We start from the raw sequence: 16999 nt of genomic DNA on the forward strand, positions 1-16999 counted from the left end.
TCTGTATTTTTAAAAGCTCCTGCTCTTCCTCCCATTACTGCATGATCAGTAGTATGTATTCAGTGCTTCACCCACATGAAAACATTTGACTTATGAACTCTCAACTCACCGACCTCTCTCCTTTAATTTGAATTCCAGGTCACCCTGGACTACAAAAATGCCTTATCTCAAAACCACCCACCCCCTCCAAAACAAGAACAAAACCACTTCTAATCCTCCTGCCTTCATCTGCGAGGTTCTTTAATTACAGGCTTATGCAGTGCTGGGGATCAAACCCATGGTCTTGTAAATGTCAGTGAAGCACTCTACCAACTGAGCTACTACATCTCCTAACATGCACCTATCCTTAACTGGAAAAATATAGATGTTGGACTTCCACCAGAGGTTAGGACTTTGAAACACCACAAAAACAATGTTGAGAAGGGTAACAGCTTATAGAGGTCCATGACATCTCAGCCCCCTGCGTGCAGGTGTGCATTGCACACTGCTAGCACACCTCGGCTGTGTCGGACTGCCCGCAGACAAACGCTGTCACCTTTCGCACTAGTAAAACGTCTCGTTAGCCTGCAAGAGCTCAACAAACCAAGGGTGCAACCCGGCCCGAGGTCCTCGCTAATCGCCTGCAGGAAGACACTCCGTGAGCAGTACTTCTAATGCTGGAATTGAATACTAGCATAATTCAAAGCCTGGTTTCACCGAGTTACAGGACCTGACTACAACAACTTCACTGCTGGGGACTGCAGAGACCGCCCAGGCCAGCCCTGCCAGGTTAGGAGGCAGCCAATGTCCCGCGGGAGACCTTCGCCACGTCCAATCCCAGGCCGGCGCGTTACCTGCAGCAGGTGCAGCTGGGCCACAAGGCTCCGCGGCAGATGGAGGAAGCAGTCCCGAGCGTTCGTGAACACCACAGTCACAGCCGCCCCGCCAGTTCCCCCACCAGTCAGACGGTCGCTGCTGCCCCACATCTCCCCAAAGCTCGGTTCTGGCCCTTCCGAGGACAGAGTTTGACCGCCCCGCCCCCGTACCCGGGCAGGCCGAGGGCGTCGGAACCCGAGAAGATCGATCGGCCTGGCCCTTGTCGCTCAGTGCGCCCGGCCGCGTTCCGCTGTCATCCTCGGATCTCTCCGCCCGGCCGACAGGGGGCGGCACGGTCCTTCTTCGAAGTCTCGCTCTGAGGAGACGATGGCCGACGCGGTCGATTCTCCAGCCAATCCTGGCAGGCTTGACCCGTCCCGTCCTCTTATTGGCTAGAGGGAGCGCGTGAGGCGGATGTTGTTCTCTCGGAGCGGATCACGGCCGGCAACATGGCTTCCAGCGACAGGAGTCTTGGCGGCGCCTTCGACCACCACGTTCAGAAAGCTGTGTGCGACTCGCGGGCCAAATATCGAGAGGGCCGACGTCCTCGCGCGGTCAAGGTAAAGGGATTTCGGTTCCACTCACTTTCCGTGGCAGCTTCTTGTGAGCGCTGGTTGCACTTGGGCAGAGGACGCGGCAAGAGGAGCTGTGGGCTAGTACTTCCCCTACGGTTCAGCAGTACGGCGTGTTCCCGCGAGAACAGGGCTTTGTTTTAGGCCTGGCATCTTCCGGGTTGACGATAGTGTTGCTTCCACAGCCAGCATCAGTGAGTGAGTGTCCTGTGACCATTCCCAGTGGCTTCCCAGGAGCCCGCTTTTGGAAAGATGGTCTACTGGGGATGCCATGGGGAGCGCTTCAGTTAGAGTCCCTCACGCGTGGGGTGTGTGAGAGAGAGGAGGGGAGAACAGAGACCTGATTGAGGAGAGTACTTGAAAACTCCGTTTTGTTTTGTTTAAAAAAAAAAAAAAAACAAGGACAGGGCTGGAGAGATACCTTAGTGGTTAAGGCGCTTGCCTGTGAAGCCCAAAGACCCAGGTTCGACTCCCCAGTACTCACGTAAGCCAGATGCACAAAGTGGCTCATGCCTCTGGAGTTTGTTTGCAGTGTCTAAAGGCTTATATTTTCCCTCTTTGAAACAAATAATAAACTAGAATTTTTAAAATGACAGAATTGTCGTAAGTTTATTTGTGAAATGCATTTAATGAGTATTTCTTTCAGGTATATACAATCAATTTGGAATCTCGATACTTATTAATCCAAGGCGTTCCTGCAGTGGGAGCAATGAAGGATTTAGTCGAGCGATTTGCTCTGTATGGTGCAATTGAACAATATAATGCTCTAGATGAATACCCAGCAGAGGAGTTTACAGAAGTGTACCTTATTAAGTTTATGAAGTTACAAAGCGCAAGGTAATGTGCCAAGTAAGCAGTACCTTATTCCTTCTATTCCTTTGTTACCATGTTGTCCCTAAATTCATCTAAATTGCTCAAATATCTAATATAGCACAGTATTACTCTTATGGCACAGCACCTTTCTTCTCTGGTGCTGGGGCTTGAACCCTGAGCCTCACATGCTCAGCAAGTGTTCTAACGCTGAGCCACATGCTCAGCTTTTCCTGCAGTCTTTCTGAAGGCTTTCCCATATGAAAACACTACTTTTATCCCTCATTTCCAAGCTTAACAATTTTTTTAAAATTTTATTTACTTACATTATTTGACAGAGAGAAAAAGGGAAGGGGAAAGAGAGAGAGAAGGAATATGAGAATGGGGACGCCAGGGCTTCCAGTCACTGCAAATGAACTCTAGACTCATGCCCCAACTTGCATCTGGCTTACTGGGTCCTGGGGAGGCGAACCTGGGTCACCACAATCAAAAAAGAGAAGCTTCTCAAACCAGTAGTAGAGGTAACATTAATAATATGGGAATAAGCATAAGTATTAAGAGGGCAGTTTGGTGGATATGATATATCCATGTAGCCAAATAACAGTAGTAATTTTCCCCTAGGGTTTATGACCTTTCCCAGCCATAGGCTTTTGATTAGATTTTAAGTTCCAGGCATGAATTCCTTACCATGGAGCAGGCCGCAAATTCAACCAGAAATTGGTTTCCTCTGTAACAGATACGCTGCCACTGCATCAGTTGGCATATTTGGTTTGGTTGGCCAGATGTAAAGCTTGAAGGATCCACTGCTGGTTAAGACTGTTGATGGCTTTTCTTCCCAAGAGGCTACATTGCTCTTTCCAGCATCATGATAGCTAGTCAGCAGGAGGCTTCTAAAGCTATGTGTGTTTTTAAAAAAATACTTAAAAAAATTTTTTTGTTCATTTTTATTTATTTATTTGAGAGTGACAGGGGTGGGGGAGGGAGAGAACATGCACACCAGGGCCTCAAGCCACTGCAAACGAACTCCAGATGCATGCACCCTCTTGTGCATCTGGCTAACGTGGGTCCTGGAGAATCGAGACTTGCACGGGGTTCTTAGGCTTCATAGGCAACCTAAGCTATCTCTCCAGCCCCCAAAAATACTTTTTAAAAATTTATTTATTTAGCTGGGCGTGGTGGCACACGCCTTTAATCACAGCACTTGGGAGGCAGAGGTAGGAGGATCACCATGAGTTCGAGGCCACCCTGAGGCTACATAGTTAATTCCAGGTCAGCCTGGGCCAGAGTGAACCCCTACCTCAAATAACCAAAAAATAAAAATAAATAAAAATTTAGAGCTGGTCATGGTGGCACACACCTTTAATCCCAGCACTCTGGAGGCAGAGGTAGGCCATGAGTTCGAGGCCACCCTGAGGCTACATAGTTAATTCCAGGTCAGCCTGGGCCAGAGTGAACCCCTACCTCAAATAACCAAAAAATAAAAATAAATAAAAATTTAGAGCTGGTCATGGTGGCACACACCTTTAATCCCAGCACTCTGGAGGCAGAGGTAGGAGGATCACCCTGAGTTCAAGGCCAGCCTGAGACTACAGAGTGAATTACAGATCAGCCTGAGCTAGAGTGGGACCCTACCTCGAGCCCCCCCCCCCCAAATTATTTATTTAGAGAGAAGAAACCGTGTGAGAATGGGTGCCAGGCCCTCCAGCCACTGCAAACAATGTGCAGATGCATGTACCACCTTGTGCATCTGGCTTACATGGGTCCTGGGGAATCAAACCTGTGTCCTTAGGCTTTGCAGGCAAGTGCCTTCCTTAATCACTAAGCTCTCTCTCCAGCCCTAAAGCTAGGTGTCTTGACCACAGTTTTTGTAACTCAGGCAAATCATCAGAGTCCCAAGTTGGTTGAAAAAAGTCTGGATATGTGTTACTAGCATAACACAAATTCTACTAACACTAATAGAAGAAGAAAGGGGAGACTTAGTATATCTTGAGTTAGTGGGGTCACCCCAAAATAGAGCACCTTAATCCCATATACACATACCACAAAAGCTGGACTTCACTCCCTTAATGTATTGAAGAGCTGGAAAGATGGCTGGGTGGTTAAAGGCACTTGCTTGCAAGACCTAACAGCCAGCGTTTGATTCCTCAGTACTCTTGTAAAGCCAGCTGCACAGGGTGGTGCATGCATTTGGAGTTTATTTGCAGTGACAGGAAGCCCTGGCATACCCATTCGTTTTCTTTCTTTCTCTTTTCTCTCCTTGCAGATAAATAGTTTTTTTTTTCAAGGTAAGGTCTCACTGTAGCTCAGGCAGAATAAATCTGTTTATTTATTTATTATTTATTGTTAGGCAAGCCCAACATATTGGCTTTTTTTTTTTTTTTTTTTTTTAATGAGAGAGTGAGGGAAAGAAAGTTGGCCTACTAGGGCCTCCAGCCAATGTAATCTGATTCCAGACACATGTGCCACCTTATGTGCATATGTAACCTTGCAAATGTGTCACCTTGTGCATCTAGCTTACATGGGATCTGGGGAGTCAAACATAGGTCCTTAGGCTTCACAGGCAAGTGCCTTAACTGCTAAGCCATCTCTCCAGCCCCTAAGTAAATCTAGATTCAAATGTCATGCAATCAGACTTGAGGAGATGGCTTAGTGGTTCAAGGTGCTTGCTTGCAAAGTCTGCCTGTCTGGGTTTATTTCTCCAATACCTACATAAACCAGATGCATAAAGTGACACCTGCATCTGGAGTTCATTTACAGTGGAAATAGGCCCTGGTGTGCCTATGCTCCCCTGTTCATATTGCCTCCCTCCCTCCTCACAAATAAATAAATGCCTTTTTGAAAGTCTTGCAATCATATATTTCTCTTTAGGATAGCCAAGAGAAAAATGGATGAACAGAGTTTCTTTGGTGGATTGCTTCATGTGTGCTATGCTCCAGAATTTGAAACAGTTGAAGAAACAAGAAAAAAATTAGAAGAAAGAAAGGTTTATATAACAAGAAATAATAAAAATAAAGGTATGGAGGACCTGATATTGACAACTTCTGTGTGTCAGCCAGTTATATATATCTCATCATGGAGTTCCTGGTATAGTAGGAAAGGAGGCAAACAAGTTAGGATATTATTCAGTAACTGTTAATCTCAGACTTCTGTGCAACAGTCTGCATAATCAAGGCTGGAATGGGGGAGACACTGATTCATGGGAGATATCCTACAGGATGTAAGAGTTTTAGATAACATAATCCCAGAGGGGAGATGATGAGACGAAAAGCTGAGCCATGCCAGGCATGGTGTCACACCTTTAATCCTAGCACTTGGGAGGCAAAGGTAGGAGGATTGCCAAAAGTTCATGGCCACACTGAGACTATATAGCGAGTTTGAGGTCAGCCTGAGCTAGAGCAAGACCCTACCGTAAAACTGAAAAAAAAAGAAAGAAAAAAGAAGGTGAGCCAGGCAACATGTTTAAAGTATTTTTATTTGTTTATTTATTATTTATTTGTGTGAGAGGGAAAGAGGCAGAGAGAGAATGGGTACATCAGGTCCTCCAGCCACTGCAGATGAACTCTGTGCCACCGGCTTACATGGGTATTGGAGAATCAAGCCTAGGTTCTTAGGCGTCACAGGCAAGTACTTTGGCCACTAAGCATCTCTCCAGCCCATGGCAACATGTTTAAATACCAAGAATAAATTACTGTCATATATTTAAGGAACTGTGAGTAGTACAGGATAACCAAAATGTAGAGGCTTTAGTAAGAGGTAAGATTAGAAGAGTAGGCAGGAAACAGATATTGTTGAAGGCCCTGTGACCATGCTAAGAAATTGAGGGTTTGTTTTTGTTTTTTTCAAGGTAGGGTCTCACTCCAGCCCAGGCTGACCTGGAACTTTGTAGTCTCAAGCTGACCTCAAATTCATATTGGTCCTCCTTGCCTCTGCCTCCCTAGGACTGGGATAAAAGGTGTGCACCACCATGCCCTCAGAAATTTGAGTTTTGATATGAAGCAACAAGAAACAGTCAGGGTTTACAAACTATTTACCACAGAAAAATTATAGTATTGGCTAACAGCTGTCCCAGTGCTTAGAACATGCCCAGTTGAGTTGACATAAATTTCAGTGCCTGGAGTAGAGTCTTAGGATATAGTATCTGGATAAGAGGGCTAGATTATGTATGTGGTCTAGAACTAGAGTATTAACTGGAGTTGCACGTTAGAGATTTCTGTATATCCTTTAGTTGGAAGACAAAGTATCCATATAGCCATGAAATGGGTTTACTTTGTGGTTAACAGTAAAATGAGCAAGGAATAATGATGAAGAATGAAAAATTGTGAGGTCCCTGGAAAGTTTACCTGGAAGCCAGAATAATAGATGTTGAGGATCCCTGGCCACTTGCAGATATTGAAGTGACTGACCTTTTTCTTTTATATAAGTAATAGAAACCAGGAAAAATTGTGTGTGTGGCAAAGGAAGCTATAAAATATTAATGTGGAGAAAAAGTCCTTTTGGTATGACATGTATCTTGATTTTTATAATTAAGGAAACTAAAGTTGAGAAAGCTTATGACTAGAGGAAAATTAATAGCAAAATAGAGATTAAAGCATATTATCTGTCTAGGGCTTCCTTTTGAATTGCTTTATTCATCTCAGTGTTGGTGTTAGAAGCCTAGCTAGCTTTGTCTTCATTCCTGTCTCCCCTTTCCCCTTCAGACTTTTTTTTTTTTGCTGCCCCTGAATGTAGAATTAGATTTGAGTATTGTTTCATCTTTGAGTGGCAGCATGATAGAACCTTGATTAGCCATGGATATTTCAACTGAGCTGTTGGCAGAATTCTGATGTCTTACAGGGTAGATTCACATCCTTAGAGTCTCACTTAAAAAAATTTTTTTTAATCAATTTGTGAGCAGAAAGACTATGGGCACACCAACTGAACACCAGATACATGTGCCACCTTGTGCATATGGCTTTACATGGTTATTGGGGAATTGGACCTGGGAACCACTGAACCATCTTCTCAGCCCTGGTCTCACTTTTTAAAGAGATATTTTGGAAATATCAAAGTATACAATACTGGAGAGTCTTAAAATAATGTAACTCATAAATATTAATGTCAACAAGTATTAACATCAATTTTTAACACAGCCAGTGTGCTCTTTGCCACACTTTCCACACCCATTCTGGTGGTGTAGCTGCTTTAGGGAGGGCAGACAAGGCAAGAATCTTGTACAGTCCCTAAAAGCAGACCCAGCATAGAGCATGTTGTTTCCTTTAATAGCAGCATACACAAACAGCATGCTTCATCCATTTGGTGGAATATTCTGAAGCTGTCAGAGAGCCTTTCTAGGGCTAGGGAGATGGTTCATTGGTTAAGAGGTCTTGTCACTTAAGCATGAAGACCTAAGAGAGCCTGAGACTTCCCAAGTTTGACTCTCTAGAGTCCACATTCAAAACAAAACATGGTGGCCCACACCTCTCATCCCAGCAATCAGGAGGCTGAATCACTGTAGAATCGCTGTGAGATTGAGGCTAGCCTGGGACTACAGAGTGAGTGCCAGGTCAGCCTGGACTAGAGGGAGACCCTACCTCGAAAATAAATAAATAAAAGCTTTGGGGCTGGAGAGATGGCTCTGTGGTTACAGGTCGTTGCTTGCAAAACCTGACAGCCTGGGTTAAATTCCCCAGTACACGCGCACGTGCATGCACACACACACACACACACAAAGCCAGACATACAAAGTGGCACATGCATCTGGAGATCGTTTGTAGTGGCAAGAGGCCCTGGCATGCCTATACTCTTATCAGATATATAAATTTTTAAAATAAGCTGAATGTGACCATACACATCTCTGTAAGCTCAGTCCCCTAGAAATAGGAGGGGCAGGGACTGGAGAATCTTGGGGGCTCACTGACCAAAACCTGCAGCTCTGGTTTAAGGGAGACTATCTCAAGGAAGTACACAGATGAGCAATAGAGAAGAATATTTGAATTTGTCCTTTGGCTTCCTGTGCATGTACATGGTACATGTGCATTTATATGTATGTGCATACACCATATGTACTCCACACATGCAAACATGCTGAAAATTTAAAATAATTTTTTTTTCGAATAGTGAATATATATGGGGCAGGGAAGAAGGAGAAGATAAAGTGTAGCACCATATACATTTGTATCATTTTAAAAAGCCTTAAATCATATGAATGCTTTCTTTGCTCAAGAAATCAATTTTTGGAGTAGAGTTTAATGATATTTTTAAGATGTATGATTCTGAATGATTAAAATAACTAAAACAATTTCTTTCCCTTACCTTCAACTTCACTTATAAGATTATTCTATGACAAAGAAGAAATTGCTCCCAGAGCTTAAAGACACCAAAGACTTTAGACAAGATGTCCACTCAGACATGTCTGGACTTGGTGCAGCTACTTTGAACACTTTTACTGGGAACTCAGGTTCTTGTCTTCCTTACTCTTGTGAACTGCCTTTATGTTATTTCGCCTCAGAATACACGTGTTCATCTGGGGAATATGCTAATACACCATCAGACTCCTGTAGAGACTGTAGATACCATGTTGAAACCAAGAAGCACCTTAGTCATAGTGACTTTTCCCTGAAGTCACAGACAAACACTTCTCAGAATTCAGTACTCTGTCCTGGTGTGCAGAAGGCCGTTACTTCAGAGGCGATTGAAAGATTCATGCCCAGAACAACACAGCTACAAGAACGGAAAAGAAGGAGGGAAGATGATTGTAAACTTGGAACTGTTCTTGAAACCAGCACAAGTAGTGTTGAAGTTGTAATTGGGCCTCAGTTACCAGACATACCCAAGGTGGATCTGCAGGATGACTCCTTGAATACAACAGCAAACTTAATTCGCAAGAAACTTAAAGAGGTAAGATCATTTGGGGGAGCTAACTCAACAGTTAAAAATGGTGGCTTGTAAAGCCTGCTGGTCTGGGTTCAATTCCCCAGCACCCACATAAAGCTAGCTATAAAAAGTGGTGCAGAGAGCCAGATGTGCACGCCTTTAATCCCAGCACTCAGGAGGCAGCGGTAGGAGGATTGTCGTGAGTTTGAGGCCACCCTGAGTCTACATAGTTAATTCCAGGTCAGCCTGGACCAGAGTGAGACCCTACCTTGAAACCGCCCCCCCCCCCCAAAAAAAAAAGTGGTGCAGAGGAGCTGGAGAGATGGCTTAGCAGTTTGGGCACTTGCCTACAAAGCCAAAGGACTCAGGTTTAATTCCCCAGAATTCATGTAAGCCAGATTCACAAGGTGGCATATGTGTTTGGAGTTCATTTGCAGCAGCTGGAGGCCTTGGTGCATTCTCTGTCTCTAATTTTTCTCTCTCTGAAATAAATAAAAATTTTTAAAAAAAGAACTGGGGCTGGGGAGATGACTTAGCAGTTAAGGTGCTTGCCTGCAAAGACGTAAGCCAGATGCACAAGGTGGCGTATGTGTCTGGACTTGGCAGTTTTTAAGTGGCGTAAGTCCAGTGTGGTTGTACACTCCTTTAATTCCAGCACTCAGGAGGCAAAAGTAAGGATCACCATGAGTTCAAGGCCACCCTAAAACTTCATGGTGAATACAAGGTCAGCGTGGGCTAGAACAAGAACCTACCTCGAAAAAACAGAAAAAAAATTACACAAACACCTGACACTCATTTGCAATGACAGAGACCCTGAGAGGCATGCACGCGCATGCACGCACACACACATACACACACACACGTGCAAATGAAAAAAGAAAAACTTGAGATAATTTAGTTGTAGAACTAACAACGAGATAAAAAAAATTGTAGGAACTATAACTTGTAACTTTTGTTTTTCAGTTTTTGTATTTTTTCCTATAATTTTCTGTTAGAATAACTGGATTTGATCTTTGGCTTTGACAGTAATGTTGCTTTAAATATTTTATGCCGCTATAAATACTAAAGCAGAGTTTTCAATCAAATCAGTCTGTGACAGTGGATTCCAGACTCTAGGTAACCTCCAATTCCATTTTAAAAGCTTTCTACATAGTTCTAATGTCAGCTGCTTTTGACTCATGTTTTTGTTTTGTTTTTTTTTCTAGGTAGGGTCTCACTCTAGCCCAGACTGACCTGGAGCTCACTTTGTAATCCCATGGAGGCCTCAAACTCCCAGCAATCCTCCTACATCTGCTTCCTGAGTGCTGAGATTAAATGCGTACACCACCATATGTGGTGGCTCATTTTTTCTGCTAATGCATTTGATGCTTATTTTTCTCAGAAAGTTGTGGGTTAGCTGAGCATGGTGGTGAACACCTTTAATCCCAGCACTTGGGAGGCAGAGGTAGGAGGATCACTGTATGTTTGAGGTCAGCCTGGGACTTCAGAGTGAGTTTCAGGTCAGACTGGGCTATAAAGAGAACTTACCTCCAAAAAAGAAAATTAAGGGTTATACTCTTTTATATTCGTTTTCCAAATTTTTAATCCTCTCCTAAACATCCATGTCTAAATCTGTCAGGGATTCTCAGTGTTTCAAAATGTAAAACTAAGATACCTCTCGGTATCTGTAAAATAACAAGTCACTTCAGCTGTATAAGTGTTGTGCCAGGTGTGGGAGCCTTTAATCCCTGCACTTGAGAAGTAGACTTAGGAGGATCTCTATGAGTTCAAGGTCAGCCTGGTACTACATATTGAATTCCAGGTCAGCCTGGCCTAAAGTGAGAGACCCTATCTTGAAAAAACAGGGAAAAAAGTATGTGTTTTGTTTGTCCTTGGGATCAAATCCAGGGCCTTCCTTGTATGTGCTAAGGAAACACTTCACACTCCCAGCATGCTTTCCAGTAGTTTTTCTTGGTAGATGTTAGAAATTTTTCTCCCATCAGTTTTGGGGCAGAAAGTTTGGGTCTGTACCTAGGTCATAGATTGTTTTTCCTTTGAGAACTTGTGGAATTCTTTAGCCCATCTGGTGATTGATTTTTTTATATATTTAATTTTTGTAGCCCTTCATAGGTCCTAGATACCAGCCCCTTATTGGATATATTGGCAGAGATTTTCTCCCATTCAGTATAGCTGTCTCCTTACTCTCTTGTTTCCTCTGCTGTGGAGAAGCTTCTGCATTTTATATAATCCTAGTTTTCAATCCTTGGGATTATTTCCTGGTTAGAATCCTTTCCAGAAAGTCATTTCCTATACCTATATCTCCTCTTCCTTCCCTTTTTCTTCTTTTTTTCTTTTTGTTTGATTTTCAGTACTGGGGATTGAACTCAGGCCTTCATACATTTTAGGCAAGCTCTTTACAAATGAGCCAGTGCTCCCAGCCATATGTCTGTACCTTAAAGTGTATTGCTTTTTATTTTTATTTTTATTTTATTTTATTGTTTGGTTTTTTGAGGTAGGATCTCACTCTAGTCCAGGCTGACCTGGAATTCACTATGGAGTCTCAGGGTGGCCTCGAACTCATGGCGATCCTCCTACCTCTGCCTCCCAAGTGTTGGGATTAAAGGCGTGCGCCACCACAACCGGCTTGGTTTGTTGTTGTTGTTGTTGATGTTTTTTAATGGCAGTTTCATGTCTTAAAAGTCATTCATCCAGTTAGAATCAATTTGGGGAGAATTTTTTTTTTTTTTTTGGTGGGGAGGGTTTCAAGATAGGGTCTCACTCTAGCCCAGGCTGACCTGGAATTTACTCTGTAGTCTCAGTCTGGCCTCAAACTCACAGAGATCCTCCTACCTTGGCCTTCTAAGTGCTGAGGTTAAAGGTGTGTGCTACCACACCTGGCAGGGTTTTTGTTTTTGTTTGTTTGTTTTTCAGTTGTCTGAGTTGACATATCTTGGTTTGGGCTTTGTCTTTAAGGAGTAAGTTTTAATGATTTTATTTTGTTTTAACACTAGGTAATTTCATCTGTGCCAAAGCCCCTAGAGGACAGATTGGAAGATGTGCATACAAGTCATCCATTAAAACAAAGACGAAGAATATAGATTTCTGGAAGTCTGTCAGTTTTTTCTGGAGATTAATACTTATTTTTAACCTACTTTACATTTTTTGAAAGATTTTGCTGCTGATGTTTTTAATTTTATTCAAACTGTTTGTCACATATGTTTCTATTCTTTTCCAATTCATGTTGAGTATTACAGAAACTATTCTTTTTGCATAATGTTATTTCTCCACTTTTGGCATCAGGGGAACTGAACCCAGGCCACTGGCAGGCTTTAACTGCTGAGTTATCTCCTCAGCCCCCATTGCAATATTTCTCACTTACAGTAACTATACGTGTATTAATGAAAGTAAAAACAAAGAACAAAACAAAAAGTACCAATAAAGATAGGCAAATAAGAATTGTCTCTGATTTTTTTTTTAATTAATTACTTTATTTATTTGAGAGCATCAGACACAAAGAGAAAGACAGATATAGGGAGGAGAGAGAGAATGGGCGCGCCAGGGCTTCCAGCCTCTGCAAATGAACTCCAGACGCGTGTGCTCCCTTGTGCATCTGGCTAACGTGGGACCTGGGGAACCGAGCCTCGAACCGGCGTCCTTAGACTTCACAGGCAAGCACTTAACCGCTAAGCCATCTCTCCAGCCCTGTCTCTGATTTTAATACACGTGTTGAGCATTCTGTGGTCAAAAGCCAGAAGTTGGGATATTTCTGAACATCACAGATTCAAATTGAAGACAATTCTGTGAATTAAAAAACAAGCTGTTAGGGGCTGGGGAAATGGCTTACTAGTTAAGACATTGCCTTGGAAGCCTAAGGACCCTGGTTTGATACCCCAGGACCCACATACACCAGATGCACTAGGGGACATATGTGTCTGGAGATCATTTGCAGTGGCTGGAGGCCCTGGCATGCTTGCACACATACTATCTCTCAAATAAATAATAATAATAAAATAAGCTATTAGAACAAAATTAAAGTTAAAAACTTTATGTGTTCAAGGTCATCAAGGGACTACAGAGTGGGTTCCAGATTAGCTGGGCTAGAGTGAGACCCTGCTTCAAAAAATAAAAAAAAGCCTGGGGCTGGAAAGATGGCTTAGCGGTTAAGCGCTTGCCTAAGGACCCTGGTTCAAGGCTCGATTCCCCAGCACCCACGTTAGCCAGATGCACAAGGGGGCACATGCATCTGCAGTTCATTTGCAGTGGCTGGAGGCCTGGCACACCCATTCTCTCCCTCCCTCTTTATCTCTCTGTCGCTCTCAAATAAATAAAAATTAACAACAACAACAAAAAAGGCTGGAGAGGTGGTACACTGGTTAAAGCACTTGCCTACAAGCCTAATGATCTGGGCTCAATTCCCCAGGACCCATGTAAAGCCACATGCACAAAGGGGCACATGCATCTGGGGTTCATTAGTGGTGTCTAGATGCCCTGTACACCCATTCTCTCTCTCTTCTATCTCTCTCTGCTTAATGAGTAAGTAAAAACTGTTTAAAAAAAAAGGAAGTTCCATACTTGGATGTTTTTGTTAATATCTAAGAAGAAATCATCTGATCTATTATAGTTGAAAAACAAATCCATTCTGGAAATTCTAGACTTCCACCTCTTAACACTTGGTACGTCCATCCTTATTCTCTCAGTGGACCACATAATTAGAACTCTATTTTTTTTTTTTTATTCTGTTTGTTTTTTTCAGGTAGGGTCTCACTCTACCCAGGCTGACCTGGAACTCACTCTGTAATTATAAACTCACAGTGATCCTTCTATTTTTGCCTCCTAAGTGCTGGAATTAAAGGCATGCAACATCATGCCCATTAGAATTCCATTTTTGTCCAAACTATTTTCTTTATTGGAAACAGTTAAGTTAGATGACACATGGTCACTGTTTTCATTTTTCTGTCTTTCAGGAGTTCTCTCTCAGTGGGCTGAATTTGAACCTCTCACTGAATAAGGTTATTCAGTTACTTGCTTTACTGATTCCCATTTGCTAGCCCAGCTGTGAGTGCTAGATGGTACACAAACGACCTATTGGCAGGGGATTAGGCTTCACATGTTTGGGAAGATTGCTGAAATCTCAGACAAATTAAAAGCATAGAATTGGAAAAAACAAATGCAATTTAGATGAGGCTTCTTATATAGTAAGGTGTTGTGACACTCTACCTCAGAATCTTGTTAAAATGTAGATTCTGGTTGTAATGGTAGTGTTTAATATGTACACAATTTCAGTTTACAACATGAAAGGGGCTTGAGGGTTGGCTGTGTGATATTTGTGCCCAGACTTGACACTACTGAGCTGTGGTTATGTCCATTAAAAAATGTGCTATGCTGCTGGGCCTGGTGGCACATGCCTTTAATCCCAGCACGTGGGAGGCAGAGGTAGGAGGATCACTGAACATTTGAGGTCACCCCAAGACTACATAGTAATTCCAGTTTAGCCTGGGCTAGAGTGAGACCCTACCTCAAAAAACAGACAACAAACAACAAAAGTATTGTACAGCTGGAGAGATGTGATTACCAATACCCTACTGAAGAGGGCCTTCGCGAGTGGAGCACGGTGGAGAGGACATAAGAGGATCACGCCATGGGAGTACTTTGAATTTGCAGTAAAGTTCCAAGTAATTTTTTTTAAATAATTAGGGGTTAGGGAGATGGTTTAAATGGTTAAAGAGCTTGCTTACAAGCCCTGTTGGCTCAGGTTCGGTTCCACACTACACACATAAAGCTAGATACAGAGGAGCGCATGCAGCAAGAGTTCCTTTGCAGTGGCAAGAGGCCCTAGTGTGTTCATTTTCTTTTTCTCTCCCTCCTGCCCTTTCCCTTTCTCCCCTTGCAAATAAAAAAATAAAAGTACTTAAAAATAATGAATTTTAGGGCTGGAAAGATAGCAGGTAAGGCACTTGCCTGTGAAGCCTAAGGACCCAGATTTAATTTCCCAAGACCCACATAAGCCAGATGCACAAGGTGGCACATGCATCTGGAATTCATTTGCAGGGGCTGGATGCCCTGGCATGTCTGTTCTGTTTTTCTCTATCTGCCTCTTCCAATGGGAGGGGGTAGATCATGGATGAGCCTAAACAATGGTACCAAACTGCCTGTATTTGTTGAAAAGAAAACTAATAAATTAAATTAAAAATTAATAATAATTGTTGGAAAAAAATCCTTGTTGTGTTGCATTTCCCTCCCCCCCAATCCAAACTATATTGCTTTGCCAGAAACTGTCAGAACCCATCCTTTCCTACCTAATTGTTGCCAAATGTTTTTAGAACTTCAAATGCATGCCAGTGTTTTATCTGTGCTCATGAATGTGTGTGTGTGTGTGTGTGTGTGTGTTGTTTTGTTTTGTTTTTTTTTTTAGAAAATATTTATTTTTGGAGAGAGAGAGAGGAAGATACAGAGAATGGACATGCCAGGGCCTTCAGCCACTGCAAACAAGCTCCAGATGCATGTGCACCTTGTGCATCTGGCTTATGTGGATACTGGGGAATCAAACTTGGGTCCTTAAACTTTGCAGACAAGTCCCTTAACCAGTAAGCCATCTCTCCAACCCTCATACTTCTCATTGACAAATTCTGTGAGCTGAAATGACCAGCTACTAATGTGGCTCAAAAAAATTTCCTGGGCTGGAGAGATGGCTCAGTGGTTAAGGCATTTGCCTGTAAAGCCAACGGGCAGTTCAACTCTCCAGGATCCAGGTAAGCCAGATGCACAAGGGGGCACATGCATCTGGGGTTCTTTGTAGTGGCTGGAGTCCCTGGTGTGCCCATTCACACAATCTCTTTCTCTCAAATAAATAAGTACAATATTTTTAAAAATTTTTTCTTCCTTTGATGAAATGGTTACACTATCATTAGCCATCTCAGCTCATCTAATATGCCCCACTAGTTTTTTCCTAGATTCCAAAATTTCCTCTGCCTAGAAAAAAAGCCATGTGTAAAAAGCCAGGCTTCCATTTTCAAGAAACCGATAGGCAAAATGGACAAGACTGGGCAAACTGCTTCTGATGGACTGCCGCAGTGTGTTCTGTGCACCTCTTCACTAGGGACTTGTGAACATGCAGAGCCTCAGGCCCAGCCTACAACCCCTCTTCCTTTCCTTGCTTGACATAGCCAAAGTATTTTGGACTAGTATTGCACAGGCTGGTGAAGATGGGGAAGGAGCTGGTCTCCTCACTTTGAGATGTGACAGGATTTCATGTAGCTCAGACAGGTATTCTATTGGCTTTGCTTATTATATGCTTGTCTGTAAAGAAACTCTTCAGCTTCATATGGTCCCATTGGTTGAGTGACTGTTTAAGAACTTGAGCCACTGGGGTTTTGTTCAGGAAGTCTTTTTCCATTCCTGTATCATAGAAAGTACTTCCTAAATTTTCTTCCAGTAGTATTCGAGTTTCTGGTCTTATGTTGAGGTCTTTGATCCATTTGGATTTGAGTGTAGTGCATGGTGAAATGTGTGGATCAAGATTTAGTTTCCTGCATGTCGTTATCCAGTTTGTCCAGCACCATTTGTTGAAGATGCTATCTTTTTTCCAGCCTATATTGTTCGGGCCTTTGTCGAATATCAAGTAGCTATAGCTGCTTGACCCAAAATCCAGGTCCTCAAGTCTATTCCATTGGTCTATACTCCTGTTTTTATGCCAGTACCATACTGTTTTATTAGTATGGCTTTGTAGTATAGCTTTAGATCAGGTATGGTGATGCCACCAGAGGTATTTCTTTTGCTGAGGATATGTTTGGATATGCGATGCCTTTTGTTTTTCCATATGAAATTTGAGATCATTTTTTCTATCTGTGAAGAACACTGTAGGGATTTTAATTGGAATTGCATTCAATCTATATATTGCCTTTGGTAGGATTGTCATCTTCACAATGTTAACT

At 42.7% G+C, this 16999-nt stretch overlaps 2 protein-coding genes across 6 annotated transcripts in view; one reads left to right on the forward strand and one right to left on the reverse strand.

Annotated features, from left to right (window-relative positions):
- Window positions 1–1514, reverse strand: part of Pex1 (peroxisomal biogenesis factor 1) — an 86943-nt gene extending 85429 nt beyond the window's left edge. The window contains exon 1 of the mRNA XM_045160225.1: window positions 834–1514. Coding sequence (XP_045016160.1) covers window positions 834–965 — 132 coding nt within the window. The 5' untranslated portion in view covers window positions 966–1514. The remainder of the gene's footprint in view (window positions 1–833) is intronic.
- Rbm48 (RNA binding motif protein 48) lies at window positions 1266–12521 on the forward strand. Of its 5 annotated transcripts, XM_004656230.2 has the most exons (5): window positions 1266–1415; window positions 2074–2264; window positions 5106–5251; window positions 8548–9113; window positions 12080–12521. In XM_004656230.2, the coding sequence occupies exons 1-5, from the start codon at window positions 1305–1307 to the stop codon at window positions 12164–12166; spliced, it is 1101 nt and encodes a 366-aa protein (XP_004656287.2). In that variant the 5' UTR covers window positions 1266–1304; the 3' UTR covers window positions 12167–12521. The 5 variants fall into 5 exon arrangements, with proteins under 5 accessions (XP_004656287.2, XP_045016161.1, XP_045016165.1 ...); XM_045160226.1 differs by lacking the exon at window positions 2074–2264 and having other exon boundaries at window positions 1287–1415; XM_045160228.1 differs by lacking the exon at window positions 1266–1415 and having other exon boundaries at window positions 2134–2264; window positions 5111–5251.
- Window positions 12522–16999: the final 4478 nt, after the last annotated feature.

Source organism: Jaculus jaculus, chromosome 10 (assembly GCF_020740685.1).
Source record: "Jaculus jaculus isolate mJacJac1 chromosome 10, mJacJac1.mat.Y.cur, whole genome shotgun sequence".
In the NCBI taxonomy this organism is placed as follows: domain Eukaryota; kingdom Metazoa; phylum Chordata; class Mammalia; order Rodentia; family Dipodidae; genus Jaculus; species Jaculus jaculus.

What these genes read in the sequence shown, in the direction of transcription:
- Rbm48 (XM_004656230.2), top strand. Translation starts at nt 1,305, where the DNA reads ATGGCTTCCAGCGACAGGAGTCTTGGCGGCGCCTTCGACCACCACGTT. An exon ending in GACGTCCTCGCGCGGTCAAG is followed by an intron (nt 1,416 to 2,073) that starts GTAAAGGGATTT and finishes TATTTCTTTCAG; the next exon opens with GTATATACAATCAATTTGGA. An exon ending in AAGAAATAATAAAAATAAAG is followed by an intron (nt 5,252 to 8,547) that starts GTATGGAGGACC and finishes TTCACTTATAAG; the next exon opens with ATTATTCTATGACAAAGAAG.